This window comes from Alligator mississippiensis, chromosome 2 (genome assembly GCF_030867095.1).
Source record: "Alligator mississippiensis isolate rAllMis1 chromosome 2, rAllMis1, whole genome shotgun sequence".
Lineage (NCBI taxonomy): Eukaryota > Metazoa > Chordata > Crocodylia > Alligatoridae > Alligator > Alligator mississippiensis.
In genome coordinates, this window is record NC_081825.1 from 198,211,043 (window position 1) to 198,227,509 (window position 16,467).

The 16,467-nt window shown below is 43.7% G+C and overlaps 1 protein-coding gene across 3 annotated transcripts in view; it reads right to left on the reverse strand.

Moving 5' to 3' along the window:
- Positions 1-2,047: 2,047 nt before the first annotated feature.
- The window catches only part of SBF2 (SET binding factor 2), a 487,110-nt gene continuing 472,690 nt past the window's right edge, over positions 2,048-16,467 (reverse strand). For all 3 annotated transcript variants that reach the window (XM_019476811.2, XM_019476810.2, XM_059722672.1), the window contains 4 exons: positions 12,447-12,640; positions 11,137-11,224; positions 5,602-5,733; positions 2,048-5,328 (listed from right to left, as the gene is read on the reverse strand). In XM_019476811.2, coding sequence (XP_019332356.1) covers positions 5,230-5,328; positions 5,602-5,733; positions 11,137-11,224; positions 12,447-12,640 — 513 coding nt within the window. In that variant the 3' untranslated portion in view covers positions 2,048-5,229. The remainder of the gene's footprint in view (positions 5,329-5,601; positions 5,734-11,136; positions 11,225-12,446; positions 12,641-16,467) is intronic.

Below are 16,467 nucleotides of genomic sequence, written 5' to 3' on the forward strand. Positions count from 1 at the left end.
GCTTATTGGAAAATGTTAATACAATTAATGCTGAGGGGCAAAAAGCTGGCTTCATTAACAACAGTCCATTCATAGAATCTGAGGAAGTAGGCTGTTTCCCACAAAAGCTTAAGCCTCTTTCAACCAGTTAGTCTCTCATGCTATTTACAGACATTCAGGGAGGTTAGATCACATTAAAAATGGTCACCCGATCTAACTTAGTTTGCCCAGCTGTGGACCTTAAACTTAGCTCCGTAGTTAGGCTGATCTAAGTGTGAACTGTACAGAAGTTCAGGAAGGTTAGACTGGGCAAAAAATGGCCAACCCAAACTAAGTTAACCATACCTTGGAGGTAGTCTAACTTAGACTGGGTCCAGCAAGACAGATTTAAATGAACTTCTGTACATATTCCCAGCACAGTCCTGGGGCTGGGAAAGCCCAGCCCCTGGCCCCAGCCCTGGGGGTGCACTTTTCCAGTTTTACTGGTGTTTGCTGGAGCTGGGAGCCAATGCAAGTCAGTCAGGGTGGAGGGTAAGCAGTATTGAGGGGGTTGGTTCACTGGGGGTGGGGGAATTGTTCTAATGGGGATGGAGGGAATCAGAGGGTTAAAAATAGCTCCTGGTCTGGGATGGAAGGGTCCCCCCACAATCCAGCCAACCCCCCCCCCTCCCCCCCCCCCGAGCCATAAACCTCCAGGCCAGCCTCCTCCAATCTGCCCACTCCTTCCCCCACTCGACTTATTTTATTCAGCCTCCTGGGACCAGCGAATGCTGGTAAAAATGGCTCTGGGATCAGTTTGCAGGATTGGGTGTAGTTTGGCAACTTCAGGTGGTGGCTGGGAGGGTCTGTGGGGTTTAGCAGACTTGGAGAACCTGCTACACCCCCTGATTGTGCCAAATGCTTCCAGACCACACCAACCCCCTGCGGTCCCTGCTAGCCCACATGATCCTCCCAAATCTCCATGTGGACCCCACTAGGTCCTGATTCCCACAAGGCCCACTATGGACTCTGCTAGCCCTGCAATCCCTCCAACCTGCCATGGATGCCACTAACTCTCCTGATCCCTCCCAAAGCACTTGGTAGCCCCCATCCCAATTTACCTTAGATCAGACGGCCATTTAAAAGCAGATCTAACCTCTCTTGAACTTCTCCAGATGTCTGTACATTAGACGCCACCCATCCCCTGCCTCCTACCTGACTTCAGACAAACATGGCTGACTACTCTCTCTCTCTCTGTTAATGATATACTGTTCATTTCACATTCATTTACTGGACATTTCACTGTTCAATCAGGAAGGTGGGTGAAAGGACCAAACATACTTTGGCTATCATTTAAGCAAAGGAGGAACAGTCAATGTGGAGAAGGATGATATGTTAAGTCTAAGACTGAGTAGCCAAATGTAAAGTTTTAAGGTTCTCTGCTGTGAAAACAAACATGAAAGATACTCTAATGTTTAACATATATTCCAATAAACTAACATGTTTAAAAGTCAATCATAGAAAGAAATTACTTAAAAAAAAGAGGAAAGTTAACTTTGGAGTGTCCTTATTCAATTATCAAGTAAGAAAAATTCAGCACATGAAAAACACTCAAGGATGATAATTTACTGAATGAAGGTGTGAATGCTGAGTTCAATTTTACCTTACACAATAGCCAGAATTCTGGAACTGGGCCATATCATACAGGCAGCAAGCCAGGAAGTAGGTGAGAGAGTGATCCTTAACATGAACTTCAGCATAAACAGGGAACTAGTAGATCCATGTCAGTGTTCTGACCCTCCAAAGCGACCGCAGGGTAATCATAAACAGACAAAATATTTAAATGATCATGAACGTGAAAAATAAGAAACGTGGTGCAGTTACTGACACAGAGTCCAAGATTACAAGATGAAAAGGCAAAAGAACTATGTTTGGACAAGATTGCAACATTTTTGCATGTACATGTGTTTTTTGCAAAGTATCAGATACAAATAATTATGGGTGCAGAACGTGACACTAAGTTTTTAACATCTGGTCCTGTGTTCGATAGCTGTTTATGATTTTATTGCATAAGTACTGACCCACAAAGTAGAGATGCCAAAATATTTTATTGATCAGCATAATTCTAAAGTACTAAAACATGGGTTTGCTTATTTTTATCAGTAAAAAATTCTGTAAAAACATAATTATGTTTTGGATATAAATGAGAGGTCAGTAATATGACATTGTGGTATCAGTGCTTACAAATGCCAAACTCTGAATTAAAAAAAAATCCATTTTATGTGGTGCCACAAGACAAGGAACAAATGGCAAGGTACTCTGTGCTCTATAAATATGTCCCATGATAATGGATCTCTTTCTTCCAAGGGAGTCTGATAGTTCATAGAAGGGGAGTACAAGTGCTGCATGATAGAGGAAGTGTTGTCCTACAGGATTTTTCCCATAGAAAGTCTGGAGACAGCTCCTGCTCACCAGGATTGAATTTCTCTATGTTGGGGAATCTACACAGAAAATGGGCTGGGATTCCTTCAGCACAGGGAATCTCCTGCCACCGGAGAAAGCTTCCTTGTCCTGCCTCATGCCTACCCATCTCTCTTGCTGCCCCTCAAATCTCATGCTACTCCTACATCTCCATGTTTTCCCTGCCTTTTCTACCTGCTTCCCCACCCTGAATCTGCTCTTTCTCTTTTATCTTGCTGATGGTAGAAACCCATGGCCCCTGCAAATTCTACGCCTCTACACTAAAGGACTCTTATACAGTGTCTTCATACACATCCAACACAAATCTGACTTTACAATTAAAACTCCTGTGTGGATTTTCTTTTTATTTTGGAACGTTTTGTGTTAATGCTCAGATGCATTTCTCATCAATACAAATACTAAGAATTGAGATCAACTCATAAGTCATCATTAACATCTAGAGCAAGCACAGTTTACTTGCTTCATACTCCAACCTCACAACACAATATTCACAAAAGTCTCAGTCTACTCACCCCTGTAACATAATCCCTTTTTGTTCTAACCCCACTCCCCAGATAGACTCATGTTTATTTGTTGCATGTGTAAGTCAGATGCACAACTCACCTCTGATTTTTGACTGCTTAATTGAAACACAAAATTAAGTACATATATAAGATATGACTGCTTTTGTGAGTTCAGCTAAAGGTCAATAATGATAGTTTATGATGTGAAAGCTTTGGTTTCTTAACATTATTATTATTTAAGGTTTTAGTACAATAATTATGTCTCTCTGGATTATTTAAGAGCTTAGTACTAGGTCTCTGGATAAGGTATATACATTGAAGTTGGCATGAATGAAAACATTGCTTTAAATTCTGATTTCCTCAGTTTCTGGTGTAGAGGCATTTGAGTTAAATTTGCTCAAAGTACAAGCCTTTGGTGTAGTAAAATATACAAATATACACAAGAACCCACTGGTTTTAATACATGATATTTGGGGATTTCTCTTCATCCCATGGCTAGATGGTGAAGATATAGCAAGCTCTTTATTCTGTGGGTATTATAGAGTAACTCTACACCCTTTTATAGTAAAGGTGATTTTTTTTCCTTGAGAAGTGTATTTATTACAAGATGGTTAGCATATACAAGTCATGAAACATACATAAAATAGTTAAAATAACCTAGTTACAAAATAAGAAGTGTTGTGTACATTTTCAAAAACCTAGGAAACAATGGGATCAGTATTTTACAAAGTACATATAAAAGTACTTCATATACAAAGAAAAATACAAATGTGCAAATACCATTCTCACAGGTGGATATTTATCAATTGAAAAACGCTAGAAAACTCCTTCATTCCTTCGTTTTGAAATTTCAAATGTATTAAAAACAGCTACATTTCCTACTCTGTGTACAATGTGAAATTTGAATTATTTTGTCAAAAGAGGAACAATGGTTAAAAAAGGACAACTCATTAAAGAACTCAAATGTTATAAATGAAGTCAGTTGGGTTAGTTTCTATTAAATTACAAGTAAAATGTCTAGAAAAAAACAGAAAATATTAAATCATATATACAAACTCTCTGAAATATTAGTTTGCTATTTAACATATTAACATTTCAAAACAAAAAAAATGGGTTAGCTTTCTAAAGACATCACAATGTCATCACAAGTTGTAGCATGTAAACCACTATTAATTTTGGGCTATATAAAAAAAACAACATTCCTCAGAGATTTTAAATTGAACACATACAATGTTATCAAATGTAAAAATCTAAAAACAGTCTTCCAATTTATGTGCAAAAATGTTTTTAAAGTATCAAATCACAACACATCAAATCCAATTATGTACATATTTAATAATTGTAAATGTTGTTAACTAGCTACTATTGTTCTGCTATAAATAACTTACCTCTGTCTTTCAAAATGTCTGCATTTCGAAGATTTCAGTGCAAGTGCTTGCTTTATTGTTTAGTGCATTATCACTGTGTTTGTTATTTTTTTAATTTTACAACGAGCAGAACAGCACATAAATTAACACACACAACTTTGAAACTTCATGGAGAGAATTTCTCCTACAAAAGTCAGTTTGTGACCAATTTCTTCTTGCTATTGTCATCTATTGTCCTACTGTAGATAAACACAGAATTGAAATGCCATAAATTAATAGTAAACTTCTTGGTAGAGAAAGCAGCTGGAAGATTCAGAAGAAACCTCTCTTTGAAAATCAAATATTAGGTTTCACTTTTTGGTCTTTAAAAAAAAAAAAAAAAAAAAAGTGCCCAACACACTTTCCAATCTGGTATGAACAAATTTAACTATTTTTTCAAAACTGCAGAAATGGTCCCCCAGATACTTGACTACTCTGAAAACAAGACTGTTTAGGTTTGTTACTCTTACATAAACCTGGTGAAAATACAATTCTACTTGAAGGAGAATATCTACAGTTGACACTGGACAAGTTAAAACTGGACAATTTGAGCAACTTTGTGATTAGAAAAACAGTTTCTGATGGTAGATTAATTCCTGTGCAATACAGCAGGCTCATTTAGCTAGGAGACATACTGGAAAGAACAATACTACAGCTAATCAGGTTATTAATTTAAGAGGCCCTCCCTGATGGAGAAAAAACATAGTTATAGTGGTTATTATATTTAAAAAGATGATACTTCAACGTATTATGAGAATTTATGGCTGAAATGAAAAGAAGGTTTGCTTGCTCAGCAGTAGCATTTAAGAAAATATCTTCTTATACAATGAGGTGTTGAAAGCATTTCTTTCCTACAGTTGGCAGTGGAATGGTATTCCTTGTTATGCATCTGAAATACAGCTCTGGATTTTGTCCATCCATTGCTGCGCGCTCTGTGCATCTTGAGCACAGAAATTGTACACACGTTTACTTGTCTTGAGCTGTAAAATGGAAATAGAGTGTCAGATAGAAAAATAAACAGATAAGATACAGTTAAGTAACTCACAACTTTCTTTCATATATATATTATATCCAAACTGTTTCTTTTTTGTTTTAATAAACAAAGGTTCTGAATTTTCACTGTGCATTCAGAATGAGGACTATTTGCTAGGTTTGCAACAGTTTTTCTCCAGTAACTTTTCAGCAGGCAGCACGAAAACATTAACAAAAGATATGCCTCTAAACAAAAGCCAGTAAAAAGTAAATGTACTTACATCAAAAAATGCTTTTTCACTAGCATGCTTTGGAGCTCCAATTGTTGGGGAAGCAGGAATCACTGTTTCTACTTCTGCAAGATCAATGTGTCCCTTACAGCTTGTGTCTTCACCAGAGTCATAGTATCTCAGCTATGGCACAAGAGAGGGAAAACCACATGCAGTTTCCAAACAAATCAACAAACATATATGCCTTTTAGGGCCAGAACTTCATGTTTGTTCTTGCTATGCTTGGCACAATCTAGGAGCTGGAGGGTGTCAGCAGCAATTGGCACTAGGGGACTTCACCCAGGCTGCGCTGTGGTTGGGCAAAGGGAAGAAGCAGCCGCAGCAGCTGGGTTCTAGTGCTGGCCCATCTTAGACCTGATCATTGGATCATTCTGGCTCATTGCTGGAAAATGTTGCTGACAGCTGATTTAGAGGATTCTGAGGGTGGACCAAAATTTGGTTGGTTTCCAAACCCTCTTTGCATGACCCAAATCCTCGTAGACAACTGGCTGCTGGGCTGGTTCTGATGCGGAATTTTCAAATGTTGGAGTTTGGCTGTGAGTGACTTAAGCCCTTAGGGCCATTCCCACAGTTGCATCACTAGGTGGTAGGGATGTTTATGCCACCCCGCTATTGAGGGAGTTTTGTAGTTGGCACAGGAAACACTGGGGGAATCCTGAAGGATACGTAGTCAAAAAGCCTGAGGGTGAACTGATTCAATCTATGTGGGTTTCTCTAAGCTGCGTAGATTGGATCAGGAGAGAACAGAACACACATTTCTCCCCTGTGGGAGGGAGCAAACAAATGCCTGCACTGGCCAAGACCAGAAGCTGGGTTTGCTCTCTGCTTGCCAGATGTTGCTGAGGGCAGCTGAACCTCGCCAAGCTGGGGCCCTCCTTGATTGGCTGTGGAGTACATGCCCCCAACTCTTTGGTGTCACCATGCACCCTCCCCACACTGAGCCCTAGGCTTCCAGGCTGGTATGGAAGCCAGGCCGGTGGCAGCATGGGGGAAGCTGGAGCTGGGCAGGGGAGGGAACTGAGGCTTCAGCTCCGCCAGACCACAGCCCCTCTGCCCAGTTTTGGCTTCTGGCTGGAGCAGGCGGGGGGGGGTGCAGAGTGCCAACATGGACACCAGGCCTCTGTGAAGCGGCTAGTATTCGCTTTGGATTCGGATTTGGCTGATTCAGGGGACAGCGATTCAATTCGGTGATTCGAATCACTCCCAAATCGATTTGGCCGTATCTGATTCAGAGATTCAGCTGCTGCTGAATCAGCCGAATCTCCGAATCACACAGGCCCCATCCCCTGCCCGCTCTCCCAGCCTCACCCGCCCCAGCTCTTTGGAATAAAAAAGCCCACGCTCACTGGCTGCTGCTAGGCAGAAGGTGATCCCTGTTGCCCCATGCCACGTGGGGGGGCTCTGCCACAAGCCCCCCAACCCCCACCCACTCCCCTAGCCCCTCCCGCCCCAGCTCTCAGCCCTTAAAAAAAAATAAAAATAAAAAATAAAAGCCCTGACTCACCGGCTGCTGCCTGGTGTGGGGGCAATCTCTGCTGCCCCCCATTGCCCGAGGGGTTTGCTTGTTTTTTTTAAAGGGTCGGAACTGGGGCAGGCAGGGCAGCTGTGGGGGGGGCTGGGAGAGAGGGCAGGGGTTGGGGGGCTCGTGGCAGAGCCCCCCATGCAATATGGGGCAGTGGGGATGGCCAGTGAGTGGGGGGCTTTTTTTAAACAACCAGGAGCTGGGGTGGGCAGGGCACCCATGCGGGGGCTGGGTCAGCAGGCAGGGGTCGGGGGGGTGCTCAGGGGGGCTGGGGGAGCTGGCAGGGGATGGGGCCTGGTGGGGGTCCTCCCATGGTCCCCTCCCCCTCCACAAGCCTCCCCTTCTTTGTCTCTTTCTAACCAGCATGGAGTCCAGGGGGGACTGCATGAATTGCTGAAGCTCTCCAAATCTTTTTTGAATCAATTCAGAGAGCTTTGAATCGATTCAGACCTTTTAATTGGCCCCTGATTTGATTTAGAGATTTGGGCACTGAATTAGGCCAAATCTCCTCTGAATCGAATCAGCACGCAAAGCTTTGCACAGCCCTAATGGACACTTACCTTAGGGTCTGCAAAGCCCTGGCTCACCCAGCAGGCAGCCTGGAGCTGGCGGGGGGAATCAATAGAGACCCTAAGAGAAGTATTTGTGTTGGGTCTCCCCATGCCCCCTGCCCCACCCCAGCTCTGGGTTGCACACTGGCCAAGCTGGGGCTGTGCAGATCCTAAGGAACTGCTCCCTGTTGGCCCCCCCTCTGACCAGTGTTCTGGCCAAGCCAGGACTGTGTGACCCAGACGGAAGCATCTATGTTGGCTCCCCGTGCCCCTCTGCTCACCCCTGCTCTGGGCTGCATGTTGCCCGGAGCTGGGAGCTGCAGCTGGGCAGAGGAGCTGTGCGGGTAGGTCTGTGACAGCCCAGGGATAAGGCCAGCTAGGCTGGAGCAGCAGAGCGTGAATCATGTTATGGTGGCCTGCTCTACGAGAGGGAAAGGGAGTTGCAGGGAGCTACAAAGCATCTTGGGATGCTAGAGGGCTGCAAGCTAACTTGAGTCAGGAGGGGATCTGAGACGTTCAAGAGATCAGTTTAACCTAAATCAGTCAAACCTGATACTACTTCCATCCAGGTTTATCTTATACTGGGTTTGGCCATTTTGAAACCAGTTTGTGTGTTCTGAACTTCTGTTCTGTTACAGGTTTAAACCTGTTTCCAATCACTTATACTGGTTCATGTGAGGCTGGACTTGCTGCTCTTAGGATGGCTCTGTATAGAGGAAAAGAGCAAAGCTGCCCCAACACAAGGTAGAAGCTAGTTTTATAATCCAGAAAGAAATCCCATCAGCTTGGATGACAGGATTCATGATTTCCTCTCATGATTTTCATTCATTATTGAACTGGAAACTAAGTCTCTGGACAGGTGTTCAATTGCAGCACCAAGGAAGTTCTGAGAAAACATGTTGAGAAGGGAAGCATATAGGTGGTCCAGTGCCTAGGCTGCAGAGTTACACATTCACCTCAAAGGTGAGATCTTTAAACAGGGGGCACTAGGGGGCTGCTCCTTGGGTTCCCCTTGGACCAGGGTAGGGGGGCTGGCAGTCAGTAATCAGCTGGCAGCTACTGAAAGGCAGCAACTGCCAAGGACATCCCTCTGCCCTGCAGAGGGGCAGGGTTGAGAACTGCTCTGCTCTCCTCTCCTCAAATCTACCACCCTTGGTGGTGCCACAGTCTGAAACCCAGTTCTTGCCAGGGCTTTTGAAGTGGCAGAAGAAATTTCCTTCCTGTAACACTAACCCCAACCCCATTCCCTCACCCTGACTACTCTGCCCCAGATGGTGGGGAGGGGCGGCAGAAAGGAAGGGGATGAAAAAAGTGACTGTAAAGGTGTCACAAGTGGCACTAGGAAACTCACCTCTCCAGAGAAGTTGCTGTTCAAAACAGATACCACTTGGTGGTGGAGTCATCACAGTATTCTCCTTACAAACCACTTGAACACCTGTACACTCTCTTTTTGGGTGCTAAAAGGGAGTATGTCTTGTTGGAAATGCAGTACCTACCCATGACTTAGCAAAAGACTACCTCAACTTGCCTTGCACCAAACAGTTAACAGAAGCATTTATGCCCTGTATTGTTAAGGACGGAAAGTGATCATGAAAAATTCAAATATAATTTTAGATAATTATAAACTACATATAAAACTGACATGTTTTCTATACTGTACTTAGTGGTTTAATGTAGTTTTTCTACAAAGATACTATGATTTCAATGATAACTACCCTAAAAATTAGTTTCAATACCAAAATAGTTACACAAAAGAAAATCTGGTATTTGCAAGCTAAAAAAAGACATTCCCGTGAACTGGATATAAGAAGAAAAGGCAAAACCTCCCAGCAAAGAAGAGACAGTATTTCTAAATTGGATTTACTTCCATTTGCCCCTTTTACTTACAGATTTATCTTACATGGACAATACTCCTTATGTGTTTTTGATAGACACAAATTATTAAAAAAGCAGGGCCTTTTATATATGAAGGAAAAGAACCTATCTTTGTGTACGCTGAGGAACCCAAGTAATAATCACAACTAATTAATATTTTTAAAGATACTGAACTAGGACACATTCATCACAAATTCCCATTTCACACTTAATTATAATGATATCAATAATTGGGCATTTAAGGAGCTATCAAAAACAAAATATTCGAGTGAAATTCTGGCTGCATTAAAGCCAATGGCAAAATGAATATTGTCTTGTTAGATTTTAGGGCCAAGATATCCTTTGTTCTCAAGATATGAAAATAATTTAACACAAAAACTCCATTAAATTATCACATATGCAGGTTGCTATTGCATTACAAGCGTCTATAACAGTTCAGTGGATCTTTGTGCCAGGACAATTTAGCTAAAAAATTATCCACAATGTATACTGTATTCTAACCCATCTTTATTGAGGGTGGGCCTCAAACATGAAGTGCTCTGAAAACCAAGAAGTGGTAAAATGCCTGGTTTGGGAGCATAAAGTAATGACTGCAATTTGCACAGAAGTCTTAAACAACTTTGACAAAGGTAATTCAAAGAGTTCCTATAGCATACATAGAAAGGCCGGATAATGCCACAAAACTAGCTCAACAAGGCAGAGGTGTAGCAAGCTCAATGAGCACCATGGCTGGGGCTGGGGAGATGCAGGGTATGACAACCACTGTAAGCAGGCAGCGGTGGGGGACATGGACAAGGGGAAAAGCTACTGCTCTTGGGCTACTACTGCTACTGCTGTAGCAGAAGCAGCTCTGCTCTGCCAGCAGCAGCCCTGTGTCTGGGCTCCCTAGGAGCCAACTCTGGTATCCCTGTTTGCTCCCCACTAACCATGATACATACATATTGGGTGCAGGGTTGTGCAAAGACTCTCTGGGGAGGGGCAGCACCATTCTGCTGACTCCACTCACGCCCTGCGCCAACCCCCACATGCAGTATTTGGTGTAGCGCTGCCCTGTCTGGTTCCTATGGATGAGCAGGGGCAGAATAGGGCTGCCCTGTCCATGGCTATGACTCCATGGAAGCAATTCAGGTGCCCCGGGGAGTCTCAGCCATGGAAGTCTTAGGCTGGTGCCCTACTCACCCCACCCTAGTTATACCACTGCAACAAGGGCCCAACTCTTTTGGAATTGGCATCCTTTAAAAAAAATGCTCCTGTAAGGGAAATATCTTCTGCTGTAAATGCCTTGAAACATAAAGGGTTTTTGCTCAACAGACCGCTGCCAGATCAGGGTGTCTTTTTAGAATGGTACACCAGATAGTTACCTCTGTTTTTTTTTTAAAAAACAGAAGCTTTACATGAAAGAAGGTATATCAGCCGCACATGTTACAAACTCATCTACCCACATATTCATACAGATACCTATATCTACATACCATCTGCAAATAGTCACTACTGCATTATTGTCAAACTACTAAGTATGCTTAGTAAGTAAAATGTAACAAGTTATTAAGCTAAAAATCTAGTTTCTGAAAATGTTACCTGGTGTTTTGTCACATCCAGTACAAACCAACGGGGTTTCCAACCTTTTAACAGAGCTCCTCTTTTGTAAAGTGTACCTTCAAATGACCTTAAAGGTAAGGAGATGAGAGGTGTTACCAAAAAGATTTAATAAGTGAATGTTGATTTTATATCCTGAACTCCATGGGACAGATTGAATTTTTTCAGTCACCATTTTTATTTTAGTAACATAAATCAGGTATAAACATAAATAAGATAAACCACTCAGAACTCAAGAACACCATAATTTCTTCTGGAATGAGACAGTTGTAGACTGCCTCATATAAACCTCTTGTTTTACTTTTAAGTATTAACAACATGATTATTCTGATCTGAAGGTTAGAGAAGAGGGACAAAATACAACTCAGCCTAATCAAAAACTGACTGGCAGCAAAAAAGCAGAAGAAAACTTCAGGTATATAGGATCATAAGAAAGTAGGCCTAGAAGGGACCTCACAAGGTCATCTTTCTAGCCCCCTGCTCAGGGCAGGTTCATCCCTGACCATTGGCGATGCGTAGGGGGTGCATGCAGGTGCACGTGCACCCTGAGCTTGGCGGTGCACCCCCTGCAAAAAGCACTGCCAATAATGCTGGTAGTGCCTGTGGGTGGTTGCTACTCGCCACCCCTCTGCCCCCTCCACCGCCGACTTCATCGCCACTGGCCACTGTTGCTGCTGCTGGTGGCATCTGTGGGTGGTCACCAACTGCTGGTTAGCACTTGCCCTTTTCTAACTTTTCTAGGTAGCCTGTTCCAATGCTTGACCATCCTCATAGTCAGAAAGATATCCATATTATCCAACTTAAATTTCCCAAGATGCACTTTGAGGCCATTGCTCATAATCCCATCCCCTACAGCCACAGAGAAGTCTATCTTTATCCTCTTTAGAACTGCTCTTCAGGTATTTTGAAGACATCAAATCGCTTCACCGTCTTCCCTTGCTCAGAGTAAATAATGCTAGTTCTTTTAGCCTTTCCTCATAAATCATGTTTCCCAGGACTCTAATAATTTTTGTTACTCTTTGTTGGCCTCTTTCCAAACTGTCCACTTCTTTTTCCAGGTGTTGGGCCCAAAACTAGATGCAGTACTCCACATGAGGCCTCACTACCACCAAATTAAAATTCAGTTTTTAAACTGACGGCAGACAAATGCACATTTCTACTACATTCCCCATCATTATATCAGCTGTTTGATTCCTTGAATTTATCTGACTTTAATAGTATGAAATATAATAGTAAATTGCTAGCCTACTGAAGATAAGGTTTCAGTATGATTCAACAATTACCCAGTTTACCTATTTTCATCATGCTTTGATGTGAACTGATTGTATAATGTGGTTGCTCTTCTGTCCACTCCATTAGAGGGAGTAACGCTCATACTCTGTTCTTCACCCAGTCCACTGTCAGGAAGATGCAACAAAGACCTCTTTTGATAAGAATGTAGATTAGCAGATAATATCCCTGAGGAGCCAGAAGGATGTCTCTGAAGCTAAAAAGAAAAACATACACTTTAACTAAGGGTTTTAGCCATGTTTCGAACAGAATAGCTCTCTAAAATTTGATTATCTGATGAATTAACAACCAAATTATCAAATTAATACATTATCAGAAGTATTTCAGCCAAAATTTTCCCAAATCCACAACTCTTCTTGCTAATCCACATTGTCCATTACTGGCACAGACGGCTATACAGCTTGAATAGCCAAAAAATGAAGTTGGTCTCATCACCAAGACCTAATTATTTTTCCAAAATATACCACAGAATATCTCCTTATACACAATGCTATTATTAACAACAAAAGCTATTCCAGTAAAATAAATTTGCAAAGTACATTTTTAAATATGTGTCATATTCATTAACTTACTAATTAGTAAAATTCAGGAATGCTTCTTCCAGCCATTAATTAGAATTAATAAGAAGTTATTGTTTATTCATTCCACTTATCCATATACATAATTCAAAGGTAACTCAAAAATAGTCTGAAGAACAGAGGTCAATGTTTAAATTTTAATTGCACAAAGCAAGCTGTATTGATTAGCTCTTGGTGAACTGTCTCATTTTAGAACCCCCTTTTATACAAATGTACATTTAAAGGTGATGTCCTTTGATACAGAGGATCTTCCAGCTTTACTTTGAGTGTTTTGACTAGTTCTTAGATAGCAGCACTAACAGCAAATGGATAACTGAATACTTAAAAAAATAAAGAGTTGCTAACCCTTTATTTTTAATTCTGGGATTCCTGGCAAGGATAAAAGTGACCACAAAGAATGAAGAATGTGTCAACCTTTTTGCTACAGAAAAATTCTGACTTCACATGAACTGCACATTACAGATGACTCCTGTATGCACATTTAAAAGTACTTGCTCCCAAAGGTTACTATGATCTTAAAGAACCAACTAGTTTTCCTGCACTCACAAGTAAACAGTTTAATACAGTGGAACCAATCTTTTTGGCAAGCATACCAATGTAAGCCACACCCCTTCCCTGATCTGCAGCCTTTCGCCCTATACCTCTCTAATTTGCTGTCTTTTTCTCTGCCTCCTCCCCGCTCTGCCATGTGCCAAACACAGAAACAGCCTCTGTCACAGGTTGGCCACCTCTGATTTAGCAGATCATCAGAAAACTACCCTGTAATTCTGCTTCTCAGATCTGAATTTATAAACTTTTACGCTTTAACTTCTTTGCGCAAAGTTAGCAGAATTTTATCAGTTTCTGGAGGTCAGTAGCAGCAGAGTAGAGGATATGGCAGGCAGGATGTTCGTTACTGGACATTTTGTACGGTTTCCAAAAGGCACAGATATTACTGTCCACGTATTCCAGGCGGGATGTGGTATATGATATCAAACAATGGTCTGGCTTGTGCCCACAAAGATCAAAGTAATTTAGAAGCTGTGAGAGTCACACCAATCTTGCACTAAAAATCTAGGAGTCAAAAGTGAGAATCCTGGTGGATGGTACTTTTAGAGAGTCTGTTTGCAGTGTTATTTTACAGAACTACACTGTGATGTAGTGCTTTATAAAGTGATATGCTAAAGCACTGGGGTCAACCTTTTTGGCAGTTATGCCTCAAAATTATCCCAGAAGGGCCCCTTCAGTCCCTTTCCCCTAGCTGATCTGTTCCTTTGCTTTCTGCTCCCTGCCCCATGCTTCTTGACCACGCTGCTGCTCTTGTGTCTGCTCCTTGCCCTATCTACCACTGTTCTGTTTGTCCACTTCTCAGTCAGCTGTATGTCACACACAGAGGCTGCTTGTGCCACCTGTGACACCCATTCAACAGGTTGGCCACCCTGTGCTAAGAAACAGTGTAGTAGATTTTCAGATTCAGTTATGCTCTTGAACAGCAGATAGTTAATGAAAAGTATATATGGTGATTTTAAATAATACCATGCTTTAAACAGATGGGGCGTATCCACACATGCAGGTACGTGAGCTTGCAGCAGCTCAAATAGAAGTGGTGCAATTTGAGCCAGGGCTTTTTGCCTCAACGCACGTGCCCGGACATGCACTTTGTTGTGGAGCAAATTGTGCCACCTGGGGCAAAATAACCCTGCTTGGCTCCTCCCAGATCTGCAGCCAGGGGGAGCTAGAGCCCAGAGCCAGCACCTGTGCTGGCCCCAGCGCTATAAAAAGCTGCCCTAGCAAGCAGCTCAGGGCTACTCTCTCTCAGGAGCTTCTGGGGCCCAGCCAATTGGTATCTGGGGACACTACCCCTTCTGCCAGCAGGACTGCAGCAGCAGTATCTCAAATCCATTTTTTAAAATACCCCAAAATCCATGTTCTTCCACAATTAGAACAAAAGACCACTCTACACACAGACACACACACACATATATATATATATAGAGAGAGAGAGAGAGAGAGACAGACAGACAGACAGACAGACAGACAGACAGGGATCGATCATTTGGGCAATGGTTTATTGGTATATTTACAATGTTAAAGCAATTTGGAAGCCTTCCAGTGTCTCTATCATTATAATAAAATTAGTTCTAAATATCTATATGTGTGAATGTGCGTTTTTGGCTTTCTTTGCACATGATGGATATGTAATGGGGGGATGTGGGGTTTGCAGGGAGGGGCTGGGAAGGAGTGTGGGGGAAGGCAGGAGGGTGTGTGGATGGGTGTAAAGGGGACCGTGCGCTGAGCAGCACTGGGTCCTGCTGCCATGGGACCGGGCCGGCCTGGCAGCGTGAGCGGCCCCAGTGCTGGCAGGACCCGGCATGGCTTGGCACATGGTCCATGTGTGCCACGCTGAGTCCAGCCTCTGGCAGCAGTGCTGCCTGCCCCACTGTGCAGGCAGGGAGGTGGCGCATGGCAGGACTTGGGCCAGTGTCGGGCAACTAGCTAGTCTGGCTTTGCACAGGAGTGGGTCGCATGGCTCCTGTGCAAAGACATAGTAGCTGCATGGCCTGGGCTGGATTGGGCTGGTGGGGCGCATTTTCCAACGAGCCCCACTTCTCCAATCCAGCCCAGGCAGCTAGTGTGCCTTTGCACAGGAGCTGTGCGACCTGGTCCAGTGCAAAGTTGGACTAGCAAGTAGCACGGTGCTGGGTCAGGCCGAGTCCCACCGCATGCTGCCAACTCTGGTCACTTGCCCCCCTGCAACCCCTCACCACCCCACGGCCCTGACACATGCCTGCCCCCCCACCCGGTCCCAGTGGTGCCAGAGGCAACAGGCAGCATGGCTGTGGCTCTGCTGCAAGCATAAGCAGGCAGTGTGACCCAGACTCCTACATGCTGAATGGATCCGGCCCAGCCTGGCCCAGTCCATCCAAGGCCATGTACTAGTGGGCCAGACCGGGTCCATTCAGCATGTAGGAACCTGGGTCATGCAGCAATGCGACACTGCCCGCTGTGCCCGCAGTAGAGCCACAGCCATGCTGCCTGCTGCCACCAGCACCACGGGGGCTGGGGGGGGCAGGTGTATGGCAGCCCCCGCTTGAGCCCCTCCATGTCCCCCACTGGGACATGCCCCCCCCCACCACTCCTCATCCCCTTCCACTCCCCATAGCACCCAAGAGCCCTGTCCACTCCCAATCCCCCCCAACATCCCCCTGCCACTCCTCACACACTCCCACTCCCATTCCCTAACTTACCTTAGACAGAGCTGGGGAGCAGCAGGAGTACCACAGAGATGCTCTGACTGAAACCAGAGTGTCTCTTCTGGAAGACTGACTCCTGTGTATGCTCCAGGCATGGTCTGGGACTGTGCCTTGCCCTGCTGTTCTGCAGAATGTTTTTTTTTGACTCCTGGATATCCAGGAGGGTTAATTTTGTTCCTGCGCTGCAAATTTGCAGTGTGGGGGACATTTTT